The sequence below is a fragment of the Hirundo rustica genome, chromosome 1 (assembly GCF_015227805.2).
Source record: "Hirundo rustica isolate bHirRus1 chromosome 1, bHirRus1.pri.v3, whole genome shotgun sequence".
Classification (NCBI taxonomy): domain Eukaryota; kingdom Metazoa; phylum Chordata; class Aves; order Passeriformes; family Hirundinidae; genus Hirundo; species Hirundo rustica.
This window is the reverse complement of record NC_053450.1, coordinates 18,312,503-18,326,307: the sequence shown is the minus strand read 5'-3', so window position 1 is coordinate 18,326,307 and position 13,805 is coordinate 18,312,503. Positions and strand designations below refer to the sequence as shown.

Here is a 13,805-nt window from a genome sequence, read left to right as displayed (position 1 = left end):
AAATAGTATCTTTCAAGAAAAATCTCTTGCATACAGAAAACCTCTGAGGGAAGTACAGATGTGAAAGAAGGCAGGATCAGTCTATAAATGGCACATCAGCCTGCAGCAGACCATTTTTAGATTCAAAATTGATTAGTACCAATCTGATCATCTGTGTTGTAGTGTGAAAGAAGCCATGCAATCAAAACCAGACAAATTACCTTCCAAGGTTGTCTGCTCATACTCCAAATTTTCTCCCACTCTTCTCTAGTCTTGGCTCAATTTCATCCTGACAGGAATGCTCTGAGTTTATCCTACTTCTACTGTAATCTCTCAAGCCTCCTTGGTACAAGAGGAGGAGAAAGAAAACCAGTACCCAAGTTCTCAGGCAGAACAGAATCAGAAGAAAATCTGGCTAACTGTGATAAGTGAATTTTTGTTGTTTCCTTCTATGTCAGAAGGAATGCCTGGTACCTCTATTTGCAACAAGACAACTAGAGACAACATGAGAAATGGCAAGAATTTATAAATAAAAACCCCCAGAAGAACTGATGAAAAATTATAGCTGTACACCTTTGCCATTTTCTGTTAAAGAAGCAGATGTCGTGCATGCACAGAGCACAATCATGTTGGAAACATACACACATGTAAGGAGAGAAACATGCCTGGAATGGGGAGAACAAAAGTCCAACATTTTTCCAGAATATATGAAAATTCTTGCTTCATAAACATTCTGGAATAGACAAAAGCAAATGAGCTTTTTCAAAATGTTCTTTCAGCAATACAACTGGGGAATTGTTCCCACAGAATTAATGCATGTGCAACAAACAAGGTTTCACCTTGCTATAATTATTTTTTTTTTTTTTTAGCCAACAGACCAGTTTGAGGAGAACAACAGATTGACAGCAGGTACATTGGTATAAAACATGAGAATGGATTTAAGGCACAGCACTTAAGAACAGATTTCCAAGTATCTTAACACCAAACAGTCCAAAGATCAAAATTCATATATGTGTGCACACACTGATGCACCAGAGTGAGGTGTTGGGAGGAGAGAAATTCTGCAGACTTCTTAGAGAGTTTTTCATCAGCCACTTTTTACTCATAGATCTCCTACACAGAATTTCCAACGGCAACATTTTATATGGATTTTCAGCCTATTTCTCTCTCATTTAAAAAAGAATTAGTAACACAGATCATATGATAGATCACATACTATCATATAGCAGATCTTTAAAGTACCTCTCCTAATGACACGCCTATTCTGCCATGAAACTAGAATAGTTATCTTACTCTTACCTTTTTCTTACTGTGTTGGCTTTTTTTTGTTGTTGGGTTTTTTTGTTTGTTTGTTTGTTTGTGGTTTTTTCCCTGGGTTTTGGTGGTTTTTTTTTTTCATTTCTCCTCCTAAAAGCTAGCCAAGGAAATATAGGAAATTTCCTTCAATCAGGTAGCTGGATGGCCTTGAACACGGGTTTTCTGTATGATTTCCTCTGAGTCATTACAGCACTAGCTTAAACAATTTTTTTGGTGGGTCGGTTTAAATCTGAAAGCAAACCATTTATATAGTGTATCTTGAGCATCTTTCCAGCTGACTCTGCACCTCTCTTGCTTTGACTGTATGCACCATATTCTTGTTCAATGTTGAGTGTAACCCACTGTTAGGTTTGTTTAGACAAGGAAGTTATACTAGTTTGATTTGCATCAGTCTTAAAAAGGGGTAATTAAACTGGTGCAAGTCCCTAATTAGAATTTTTATCCCAGCTGAGTAGTAACTTTCACTGCATTAGATTAACCTGATTCCTTAACTAAGGCAATGAAAAGTGAATCTTGATCTTTGTGCAGAAATATTAATGAGAACACTGCAAATGTGCAGCAATTTATGGCATTTCTCAGCTACCCTTCTAAGTGAATATTCACCACCCTGGTGTTTCATAACACTGTCTAAAATATACACATGTGGTTGCACAAAAATAACCTTGTGTTAAAGTACAGCTGGTTTCATAAGGAAAAGATTTTTTTCTATGAAATATAAAACTATTTCAATTTCCTTTTCCTGATCAAACATCAGCTCCTTAAAAAGAGAGGAAACTCTTATGCTACTGGGAAGACTGCTACACCAGAGTTGTTTATTCAAGACACTTGAGCTGCTGGTGTTAAAGATGAGTTCACAGCAAACTTAAACCGTGATACTGGTTCTAGGAGGTCCTCATTTACTAGCTCTTCCTTGTCTGCAACTTTTGCAAATACAGACAATACAACTGAACTAAGCTGAACTGTAAATTGAGATGAATACAAGTAGACAGTTAAATATCTTCACCTTTCAGATTTTGCTTGCAATAGGTCATGCAAATGACCCCAGTTTTGATAACAACAAGTTTATCCAAGATTTTTGCTAATGGTAGCTCTGAATAATAAAGTATTTCTCACTGGTCTTCATGAGAATCTGTACAAGACTCAGTCCCTTTCAGTTTGGAGCAGCAGCTGCTTGATGGGTTTTGAAAACCCTTCAAGAATAAGGATTATTCTGGCTGTGAGCAGGACACAAATAACCCATTTAGCTAACTGCAACCTTCAAGATATTCTTGGCTCTATAGAGGCATATTCATTGTATTTATCTGTTCATTTTTTATTAACTACTTTAGTTACTTATATTAAAAGCAATTTCCTTCCAACAGACTTTTAATCTCAAAATTTTCTGAAAATATTGGAAACATTATTATAATACATACACTGTTAAGAGCACACAAAATACTTTCCACAAGAAAGACTCCAAAAGCAGCACAAAAAAATAACATATGAAGCCTCCCAACAGCTTTGTGAAATTGTGCTATATCTGTATTAGAAAAGGAAAATCGGAATATTTAAAGTTTACAGTTTCCTAGTAGTCACAGGTGAAGTCCATACTACAGGCATGGACGGAAGTAAAGCTTAAGTCAATCACACTTAACTGAGGCATTTAAATCAGGTAATGAGCCGCTCAGGATTTTCCTGGGGTCAGTAAAGAGAAACAGGGACTTCAACAGAACAGTTCAGACAGCTGACTCTTCCTCTGGGCTTGCTACTGTCTCATGACACAGCACTAAGAGATTCCCCACAGCAAAGAAAAATCTATTTGGGTAACTGGCCTTCTGGAGAAGCTGGCAGCCAATAACTTGGAGAGGTGCATTCTTTGCTAGGTTAAAAACTGGCTCTAAGACTGGGCCCAGAGTGAGATGGTGAATTGCGCTACTTTCAGCTGGTGGCCAGTCACTCATGCAGTCCCCAAGGTTTAGTATTGGGGCCAGTCCTATTTAATGACTTTTCCAATGAACTGGATGAGGGGATCGAATGCATCCTCAGTAAATTCACAGACTGCACTGAGTGGGAGTGATGATCTGCTGGAGAGTAGGAAGTTTCTGCAAAGGGATCTGGAGAGGCTGCATTGACGGGCCAAGGCCAACAGTATGAGGTTAAACAAGGCCAAGTGCTGGGTCCTGCCCTGGGTCACAACAACCCCCTGCAGTGGGAACAGTGGCTGGAAAGCTGCCCAGTGGGAAAGGACCAGGGCATGCTGGTTGACAGCAGCAGAACATGAGCCAGTGTGCGCTCAGGTGGCCAAGAAGGCCAGTGGCATCCTGGCCTGGATCAGCATTAGAGTGGCCAGCACAATTAGGAAAGTGATTGCCCTGTACTGGGCATGGGTGAAGTCACATCTCAAGCGCTGTGTCCAGTTTCAGGCCACTCAATACAAGAAGGACAGTGAGCGGATAGAGCAGCTCCAGAGAAGGGCAGTAAAGCTGGTATAGTTTAAAGGTAAGTTGGATGAGGAGCAGCTGAGGGAGCTGAGGTTATTTAGCCTGGATAAAAGGAGACTAAAGGGGACTTATTCTCTACAACTATGTGAAAGGGTGTTGTAGTGAGGTGGGGGTTGGCCTTTTCTCCCATGCAGCAAGTGACAGGACAAGAGGAAATGGCCTGAAGCCAGGGGAGGTTTAGGTTGGATGTCAGGGAAAAAATTCTTCACTAAAAGGGTGGTTAAGCATGGAAACAGGCTGCCCAAGGAGTTAGTGGACTCACTGTCCAGGAAGGTGTTCAAGAAATGACTGGATGTAGCACTTAGTGCAATGATTTAGTTGATGTGGTAATGTGCCAAAGGTTGGACTTGGCAGTTGTTTGGTGGTTTTGTTTTTTTGTTGTGTTTTGTGGTTTTTGTTGTTTTTTTTTTTAATCCCAGGCACAAAGCACTGTGGAGTAAGTTGCTTAGTTGAATGGGAACAATGAGTTCTCAGCACCCTCAAAATGACATGCCATTTACTGTATCTCAGTTTCATTTGGAAAAGTTCTCAGTGTTCCAAATGAGATCTCCCAATGGGCATCTCTGTTGAATAATTTGACGACTAATAAATTTAATATTTTATTGTTACCAGAAATTGCCTAATTATGGCTGTCATCACTGTAAATAAACACATTCAGGTCCTACTGAACATTATGATAAAGCCTTCCCTCCAAGCATGGGAAATATTTTTTAAAGTAGTTAGCTACTAAATGTGGCAACATGTGAAACTTTCCTTCAGTCTAATTCTCTGATTCTTCTGCTTCTTAAAAAAATTCATTGCCAAATCAATTACTCCCCAATAATATAAAACTTTCAGGCACTTCCACATTTGAAAGTCTTGCCTCTTTCTTGTCAGTACACCAGAATATTCCAAGGATTTGAGCAAATTGACTAATAAAGCTTTGAAAAGCAGGCATGTTTTTTGGTCAATGGATTTTTGGGGGTATATCAACAATTCTGGATTTACACTCAAACATGAATTTTCTTGGAGGCAGTTTATTTCCATTGAGTTATTTTTGCTCCTTAAATTTGGGTTTTATACATATATACTTGCTCAGTGAGTAGTACACTAAGAAATCCCACTAATGTGTATTCCACCCTTTGTTTCACATGTTTGTGGGAACTTCACTTCAAATATCACTAGGATGAGAATTCATTGACTCCAAAGCAGAAAGGAGCACCCAGATTAGTAAGCAGCATCTGGGTCTAAAAAATACAGGTTTGATCTGGATACCAAATAGGAAGCTAGTGCCCAGTTTTGAATGAAACTTTGTGACTGTTTTATTTTAGCTCTGGTCTACCTTGAAAAAGGAAACATTTACCAGAAAGCCATTCTTTACACAGCTCTGTTAGTAATGCTCATACATGCAGAATAGCAGATTCCAAATCCATTGACCACCTTTTCTATGTGAGAGTTAGCAGGATTTCATCATGTATCTTCTGGTTGCACTTAATATCCAAATATCATGTGAACTTTTAGTTCATGTTACATTGCAAAATGCTCAATGAAACATCACTATGAATAAAATGAAACTGTTAGTATTTCTTGTGACAGTTCAACTAGTGAAAATTAGTTTCTTAATATGAAAAAAAATTCACACACACAACAGTCTCCATCTTTATATTAATATAAATTTGCCTGATAGGACATTATTACAGCTCTTTAGATCTGTTCGGCTCAGGGCAGGCTCTGTCACATTTTCACTCAGCTTGCTGTGCCATATTTCCACTCAGCTTCACAGCAAGAGTGGCATGTAAAGGATTTTCCCATCCTCAGAAAACCATATAAAATCCAAGCCAAAAATCAGCTGCTCCAGACACATAAGCATATTATAATATATAGTTCATTGAGGGAAACAGTAGTTTGGTCCTGATGGTAAAGACAGGACAAAATGGCAGACTTCCAGTGGAGTCACGGAACATAGACACTGGTTTTTCCAAAAGCCATTTGTGTCTACATAATAATAGGCCCTCTCAAAACCTAGATCCCTTACCTGTTTAAAACCTAGGTGAGCACTGGTGCTGTTACTGTCGCAAAATAAGGATATTAACAAAGACCACAAAAAATGCCACAAAAAATATTTTCGTTAAATTATTCTAATAATACACTTTATCAAATGGTTACAGATATTCCAGAAAAACTGTTTATAATTTCTTTCATTAATGACCGAATAAAGACTGTATTTTCATATTTCCTCAGTAGTAGCTAGTAAATAACAGCACAGGCACTTTGAAGGGAGAGGGAGTGAATTGAAGCTGTTTTGTTTTGGTTTTTGTTTATCTACCTTCTTGTAATACTTGTATGCCTTAGCTTCTAATAGAATACTATCGTTAAGCAATATTTTTAAACTTTTATGGTACTCTGCTTAAATAATGAGCAAGAAGAAAAGAAAGAGTGGATCATGTAAAACTCACTTATTACTGTTATGTTACAATTATTACTACCATTTAGATGTCAGGAAAAGTATATGGAACACTCATCTACAGAGTTATCCTGAATGTATGTTGAGTCCATCCATACTGTAAGTTCAGCAAGCCAACAGCAACTTCTTAAGCAAGACAGGATGATAACATTTCATGTAACTCCTCTTTGGCAATACTTAGACACTGCAAATAAATACCAAACAGTGTCACGTGAGCCAGTCACTGCAAGAAAGAAAATGTGATGAACTGTTTGTTTTGAACTACCAGTATAAACATATTGCAGAAATGAAACCCAAGCTTAAACAATGGGGAAAGTTATCCGGTATTAAAATAAACAGTTCTAGGAAATTCTCTAAAAATGTTTACCAAGTCATCTTCTTCCGCGTAGTTTCTGTGCAGAGCATTTTGCCCTGTCCCTGGTTTGTCAACCAACCCCAGTTACACTGATTATAGATATGCAAATTGTAATGGACAAGGCTGGGCCTTAATTGCCTATAATTGGCACCCCAAGCAAGGGCATTTTTTTCTACAATCAAGCTTGCAGATCATCAAAGAAGCAATTTTACATTTAAAAAAAAATTATGAAAGAGTATATTGTTTTGCTTCTAGGAATCTGATAGTTTGGATATTAAATAAAAAAAAAATTAAAATTTAAGCAAGCCATGATTCTTACAAAATTTCACAGTAAATATTTTTTAAATATCACAGGGGAGAATCCGTGTTGAGGAAATAATTCACTTTCCTGAAATTGGCTACGTAAATTTTTAATGAAAGCTATATATATTACCTGAAGTAATAAATGTAACTCCTTTATGTAAGTCAGACTATTCCTAAAATTCATAAACATTATTTCTGATTTTATGTACTCTCTTCCAGTAAAAGACTGGCAACTGTTAATTATTCTTTAGTTAATTCACAGCAGGTGCATTGTAAAATGCTGTCTAGTGTAGAAAGTTTAGGGGGAAAAATAAATGCAGAATATAAGAACAAGATGTGAGATATCTGTGTAATATATTCATTACAGCTGAGCATTATGCATGTTTTGAAAGGAAATGAGTTATAGCTGAGATGCTTTGTAGTGGCAACAACAACAAAGCAAATTCAGCATTCAGAGATGCTATAAAGGGGCTGCATCAGCCTCATTTGTTCAGAGTGAGACATGGCCCTTCACACAGAGAAACAGGTCCTTTCACTCCGAGGAAAACTGACACATGGGGATACATGCATAATCCCAGTTTTATGCTAACCCCTGGGAGCAGGGCACTGGGGGCTGGGAGGGAAAGGAGGAGGGGAACAGTTCTGCTCTCAGCCAGTTTTACAATCATCGCAGAAGAAAACAGTCCTAATTTAAACCCCTTTCACTGGACTTCCTACCTGTTTAATCACTTCCCTCCAAAGTGTGAGAGGACTAACTCTCAGACATTCACACTCCAGAGACTCATATTTCCTCATGTTCAGTGAAACAGTGATCTTAGTTCAGTCTCTAGTGGACAAACACAGAATAAGTCTTAGAAGCATGATTCAGCAGGCAATTTCCTCAAGTAAAATCATATGTGTATAAAAACAGAAAACAACTTTGCTCTTTTTATTCTTGTCTCAGCCTGCCAAGACACAGTAAGATAATTTCTTTTCCTCTATATAAAACATCCACTTATTTCCAGCCCTATATTCCCCAAGGCAGATCAAGACATTAAAAAATGAGGGAAGCAGTCTAAAAGTTATATGCTTGGTTATATTTTCCACACAGAATTTTTTCTCTCTTGCTATGGTCAGGTATGCAAGAGAACAAATAATCTACCAAAAAATCAGGAAATCCCCTCTAAAAATTCTAGTAGAGTTGGGGGGGGGGGGGGGTGGTAGGGGGGCGGGGGGCGGTGCATATGCTTTTTAACATTTATGTCTTATATACTGTCTGGATGAAACAAAACTTGCAAATGAGATAGGTTAGCAGCAACTATGCTAACGTGAAGTTTCTGCCCAGCTAGTAGAGTCTTCATTAGAGTTTTATTGATTTTCATTCTTAAAATGAACTTGTGTTGGAGTTAAATCATGTATCTCTCAAATGGGTACATACAGCAGTGTTCTTGTACCACATTACATGACTAGTTGCATCACTCAGCTGTGCAATTTTCTAAGTTTTGCCAGGTCAAAATGGCAGCATGTGAATGGGAATCTCACAAATAGCTATACACAGGCTGTTTATTTTATCTGGTCAGTTACCCCAAAGCATTTTCTTTACCAAGGTATGGACAGCAAGGTATGCAATTTTACACACATGAGTAATCATGCTAAGGTGACTGGGACTGCTCATATGAGTGAAATTATTCGCATATTTAAACCTTTCAGACCCAAACTTCACAAAAGTAATTACTTCTATTAAGTTACTGCAACACCTTGAAACCCATTTTCCCCTTTCTAGGAAACACAAATTTCTTTCTATAAACACAAATTGAAGCAGGCTGTTTCAAGACCAGTGTATGCAACATGGTTAAAACTGTTTACTGTGAAGTTTGAATGCCTATATATTTTCCTTTCCAGCAATCAGCTGGGTAGAATAGCGTTACAGGATCTGTTTATGAAGGAACAACCATATTCTTAACCCAGTGCCCTTAAATGCTGATTTTTTAAATGCCCCCTTTTGCTGTCACAGTAGCAGGTATCCTGCATGACATCTGAGCTGAATCTGTGAACTATAAGTAGAGCTTTTAAGAACTTGGTAAGCTCTGTCAGTAGAGTGTCTGGAGGAATTTTGTGTTCCCCAACTCACACGCATCCACAGTTTCTTGAAAATAAGCCTTAAGAAGTCACATCTTTCAGTAAAGTGAAGAAAATTCAGCTCCCAAAATCAATGTCACTAGGAAGGATGCACTCTAGCTAAAACATTTCTCTCCTACACAGTCAAGAACTATATCAATTCTTATTACTTCTGTTCTCATAGAAACTAATGAAAACTTTGAACAGCATAAACATCTCCCCCCAAAAATCATTTAGTGAGAAACAACAAAAGACACACTTACTTTTTGCAGCCACTGAGTGTAATTTTCCATCACATGTTCCAGATGTTGCAGTTTCTGGGAAGAGAAATCCTGTTCCACGTGAGGAGCATCTCTCTGAAGAGCATTTGTGTTGTACTGGTCTGTCGTGCTTTCACGACAGTTCCCGTCCTGTTCTGGCAGAATGAAAGTGTAGGTGCACTGCCCGTGCTGAACCCGGTTAAATCTTCTCCCACTGGCTTCTGGACCCCGACGCTGGCTAGTACAGCCTACAAGAGCAAGAATCACTGCCAGGAAAGCAAAGGAAAAGAAAACTGACATGTTATTATTACTTTCCTTTCCTGCTTTAAGAAAAAGTTTTTCTTCCTCTTTCTTTAAATTTGTTCTGAGTTTCCCTTAAAGTCTTTGGAAAAAGGAGCAGAGCAGCACGCTTTAACAATCGAGCTCGGGTAAACTGTTTTTTTGGTTTTTTGGGTTTTTTAATTTCACTGTGAGGATAGCTTCCTTAGTTAAAATTGGGAATATTTATTGCATAGTAGCTAAGATTTATTGTTTCCTCTCTCTTCCAGTCCAGCATGTAGCCTGCTTTAGTCAGCTGCATATGCATATCCCAGTCTCTTTCCCCTACACTATCTGCTGCAGAACTGCTATTTTCTCTCAGGCTTCAGTGAGTTTTATTAAGGTTGCACTTTCAAGCCAAGCTGGAAGCAAGCAGTCTTTCACAAGATGACTTGACAGGAATGCGTGTATGAGTGCGCCCCTATGCTAAGGATGGCTGATGGCTCAGCACAGAGGGATCATCTTACAAACTGGCTGGATGCATGACCTCAATCATGCATGTCTGCCCAGCCCCTGCTGCATACAACTGCTGGGGGCTTCAGGCGAATTCACGTAAGTTTAATAAGCAAGTCAGTCCACCTTAATACACTTCATATGTTCCCACTGACCTATTAAAATGTAGATAAAGTGTAGAAGTTTGTTGTAATCCCTCTGTAAATATACAAAGCGCTGAAATTAAAAATACTTTCAGTTCTGCTCTGCTCTGTATCTATGAAAGAATTCTAGGTCGGGAGAATGACATTTACAGGAAAAAAAGTTAAGTTTAACCCTCACTAGGTTTATTTCATTTTCTAAGACAGTTGTGTTTCTTTAACAGTTTTCAGGGAGCTGGTTTATATCATATATTGAAATTAAAGTTGCCAAATAGTAATTGCAAAAGGCAGTTCAGAAGGATAATAATTTTCTGAGTTTGGTATCTAAGCTAAGGTAGCTAATTAAAAACCAGTGAGAGATGGTGACTGAACTATTCCAGATTAATTTCTGTACCACTGCCTAGTTATCACATACATAACACCAATTTGCAAGTTTGTATGGGCTATACCAGCACTCCTTGTTACTTGTGGAAACTTACTCTGGGACAACTTCCTGAAAATAAGACTGTGGTAACTGCTTAAGAAACTATCTTAAATAATGCCTTTGGTATTTGCTAGAGACAAATAAAAAAAATGCACAGATTATAAACAGGACTGCAATATTCATGAAATTCAGAGGAATCTGGATCTGAGTTCCTGCACTAGTATTTGTTGTTGTTAAATAAATATGAGCCAAAACTAATGTGGAGCACTTTGCACAATATTTCCCATGAAAGTAAGTAGTTTCTTAAACAGCAATAGTGAATCACTTAAAAAAAACATCAAGGAGGCCTACTTGCACAAATACTGAGTGCAAACAACTTCAGTGGTCATGTAATTGTGACCTGTATCCCAACTACAATGTCATTTTAAAAGAACTGCCTGGAATATTTAGACAGGCATCAGACCCATTCCCATGCAAGCTATTACTACTCAATGCAAAACATCTTGCACCTGGAAAGAAACAACAATAAAATAGAAAAAAATGAGAAACTGATATGTTGCTCTAAATTTTTTATATATCCAGTTTATTGAGAGAGAGAAAAAAGGGAAGAACACAAAGCTGAAAGCAAAGCATCAGTGCTACTGTTGCTTTGAGCAAAATCAGACTATCCTTCCACCTCTGAACAGTTTAGGCCTACTTTGCACTTGTTTCTCTGCTTCTGAAAACCAACTTCTTAGTTTGTTTTCTTCCTCACATACAGGACTTCCCATAACTCACCACCACCACCAGAACTAATGCTGCAGTAGTTTATTACACTGTCTTTGCAATTATCATGAAATGCATTTCTAAGGTATTTGCTCACCTAAGATCAGAGATAAAAAGGGAAGAAAATTGTAAGATCAGACACTGAGCTGAAGGGTTGGCAAAAAAGCAGCTGTTCCCCCTGAGTCAAAGCAAAAATACCAGAGCACAAACATGGCAACAATACATGCTTTTCTTGTAAGTAAAAAAGAGTACTTTATGAAAGGGCCTCAGAGAAGCTGAAAGAGGGATAGCAAAGGTGGGTGTACAAAGGCCTTCTAGATTTTTAGTTGATATTTTTCAAATATGAACACACATTTACACAAATGCCTCATTCATTTTCTGCAGAGCTTTTAAGCATCGGATTTATTCACATGCAAATATGGAGAAGTGAGATTGGAAATTTACAATTGATGTTTTTCAGATTAGGATTTCACAGAAGAGCTGGCTCACTTTGTTGCTGTTACATGGCCCCTTCCTGCTGGCTTGAGGTGGCTTCTCCTTCCCCTTCTGTCCTCCTCTTCCTGAGGGATAACAACCACCAAGACTTTCAAGAACCATGCAGAGTTACCATGCATCTTTGACATTTGCTTGTTTCCTCCAGCTTAGCTCCCTACCACAGCACCTGCCTCTCAGACCTCCTACCCCAGGCCCCGAATGGATGGATCAGGGGCAATGTGCAGCTGTCAGGTGTCACTGCAGGAGATGTGGCAGAGCCGTGCAGCAGCCAGAGCATCCCCTAGCAGCACACTGCACTAAAGCTTCCTTACTAAAGAGGATCAATTCCCCCTACCCACACACTGTCCACATCTGAGTTGTAGAACTGTCTCTGGGATGTCTTGTGTGTCCAAACACGTGGGGTCCCATGCAGAGGCAAGGGAGGGATGGCAGGAGTCTGGTGGAAGTCCAGGTACCACTCTGTCACTCCTAGTCTGCAGCCTTTGTAGCCTACTGGGAGGCACAGAAAAGGACTCATGAATTGTGGTGGGATGCACTTAAATATTTTCAAGGGTTCCTTGAAATAGTAGCAGGTCTGTTGGGTACAGAGAAACTCAGCAAGCTTTAGGGCTGCTGTGGCTGACCTCAGAGTTGAAGCTGTTCACCAGGGTCCCTAACTAGAAAGACAGACATTCCCAGTCCTGTAACACAGGGACCAGAAAGGTCAGCTTGCTGTTTCCCCAAACACACAGCAAGTCATGTTGATAAACACACTGAACCTACCAGACCAGGTTCAGTTTACACTCCTCCCTGACACACTCATGGCTCCCTGCATACACAGGCAAAAGTGCAACAACCAATACTAAAAAAAAAATAAAATAAAATTAAATTAAAAAAAAAAATCTTTTTTCCAGATCTACAGATTATTCCATTTAATTCCACACTGAAATTTTATAAGGAATTCCATTTTCTCTAAGGACAACAGATTCAGAAATAAGAGGAGTTTTTATTTCCTAAAGTTCTCTATTCCTATTGAAGTGTTTGGTTTTTCTTTTCAAAAATAAACCAACCAACCAGAAAAATAAAACATCTTTCTCAAGAGTTTCAGTGTTTTGATGTGTTACACCTGATTTGATAAATGTACAGTCCATTATTCCAGCACCATGTGATCTATGTGACATGTCCCAGCTTTGCAAGAACTGAAGATTTCAGGGAGATGAGGAAAAAAATAGTTCTCACAGTTCTGTCAAAGTCACTGTGGGTACTTCTGCAGGATCTTACATTATATTCTACAGATAAAATCTAAATGATTTGCCCAGGATTGCACAGTTGCTCAACCAGAAACTGAGTAGGGATGTGTTTAAAAGGTTTTTTATTTTCTTAAGACCACTTCCTCCATCACAATGATCAGTTTTGTATTCCTTGAACTTTTCCTTGTGTGTAACAGGGAAGGGATGGATACAGAGCCTTCCTTCCCAGACTATGCAAAGTCTCAAATCCATCGTTTATTTAATAGCTATGTAAAATACTGTAGCTCACTGTGTAATCAATCCCACAAGGCAAAATAACTGGGAATTAAACATGCAGATAAAGGTTGCATTTACATGATATTGGTTCCTACACGTCTAGAATTAATGTAATTTTGTGGATTTTACCAATACATATGCATGCTCAGAGTTCAATTATAAATTCTGGGAAACCAAAATCTATTTCTTTTTCTTTACATTTCTTCTGTAATATGTGTCATTGCTGCAGATGAGTTGCAATAAGGTTGCATCATGTCACACACAGTACTTGGAATTACTCCAACTCAGCCTCCTTGGTGTGTGTGGGAAATCAGTGCAGAGTGGCTTCTGAATATAGGTATAATGAGCAAGATTTTCTCTCTCAGTAAACCAATAGTAAAGCACAAAATATTTATTCTTAGTGTAGCACGTTCCAAAGAACCTCACTCTACACATATAAATTCTAGCAAATAAAATGAGATCTTAAATCTC

The 13,805-nt window shown here is 38.5% G+C and overlaps 1 protein-coding gene across 1 annotated transcript in view; it reads right to left on the bottom strand.

Annotated features, from left to right (window-relative positions):
* Positions 1-9,685, bottom strand: part of ANGPT1 (angiopoietin 1) — a 156,660-nt gene extending 146,975 nt beyond the window's left edge. The window contains exon 1 of the mRNA XM_040065768.2: positions 9,238-9,685. Within this exon, the coding sequence (XP_039921702.1) occupies positions 9,238-9,534 (297 nt within the window). The 5' untranslated portion in view covers positions 9,535-9,685. The remainder of the gene's footprint in view (positions 1-9,237) is intronic.
* Between the last annotated feature and the right edge of the window lie 4,120 nt (positions 9,686-13,805).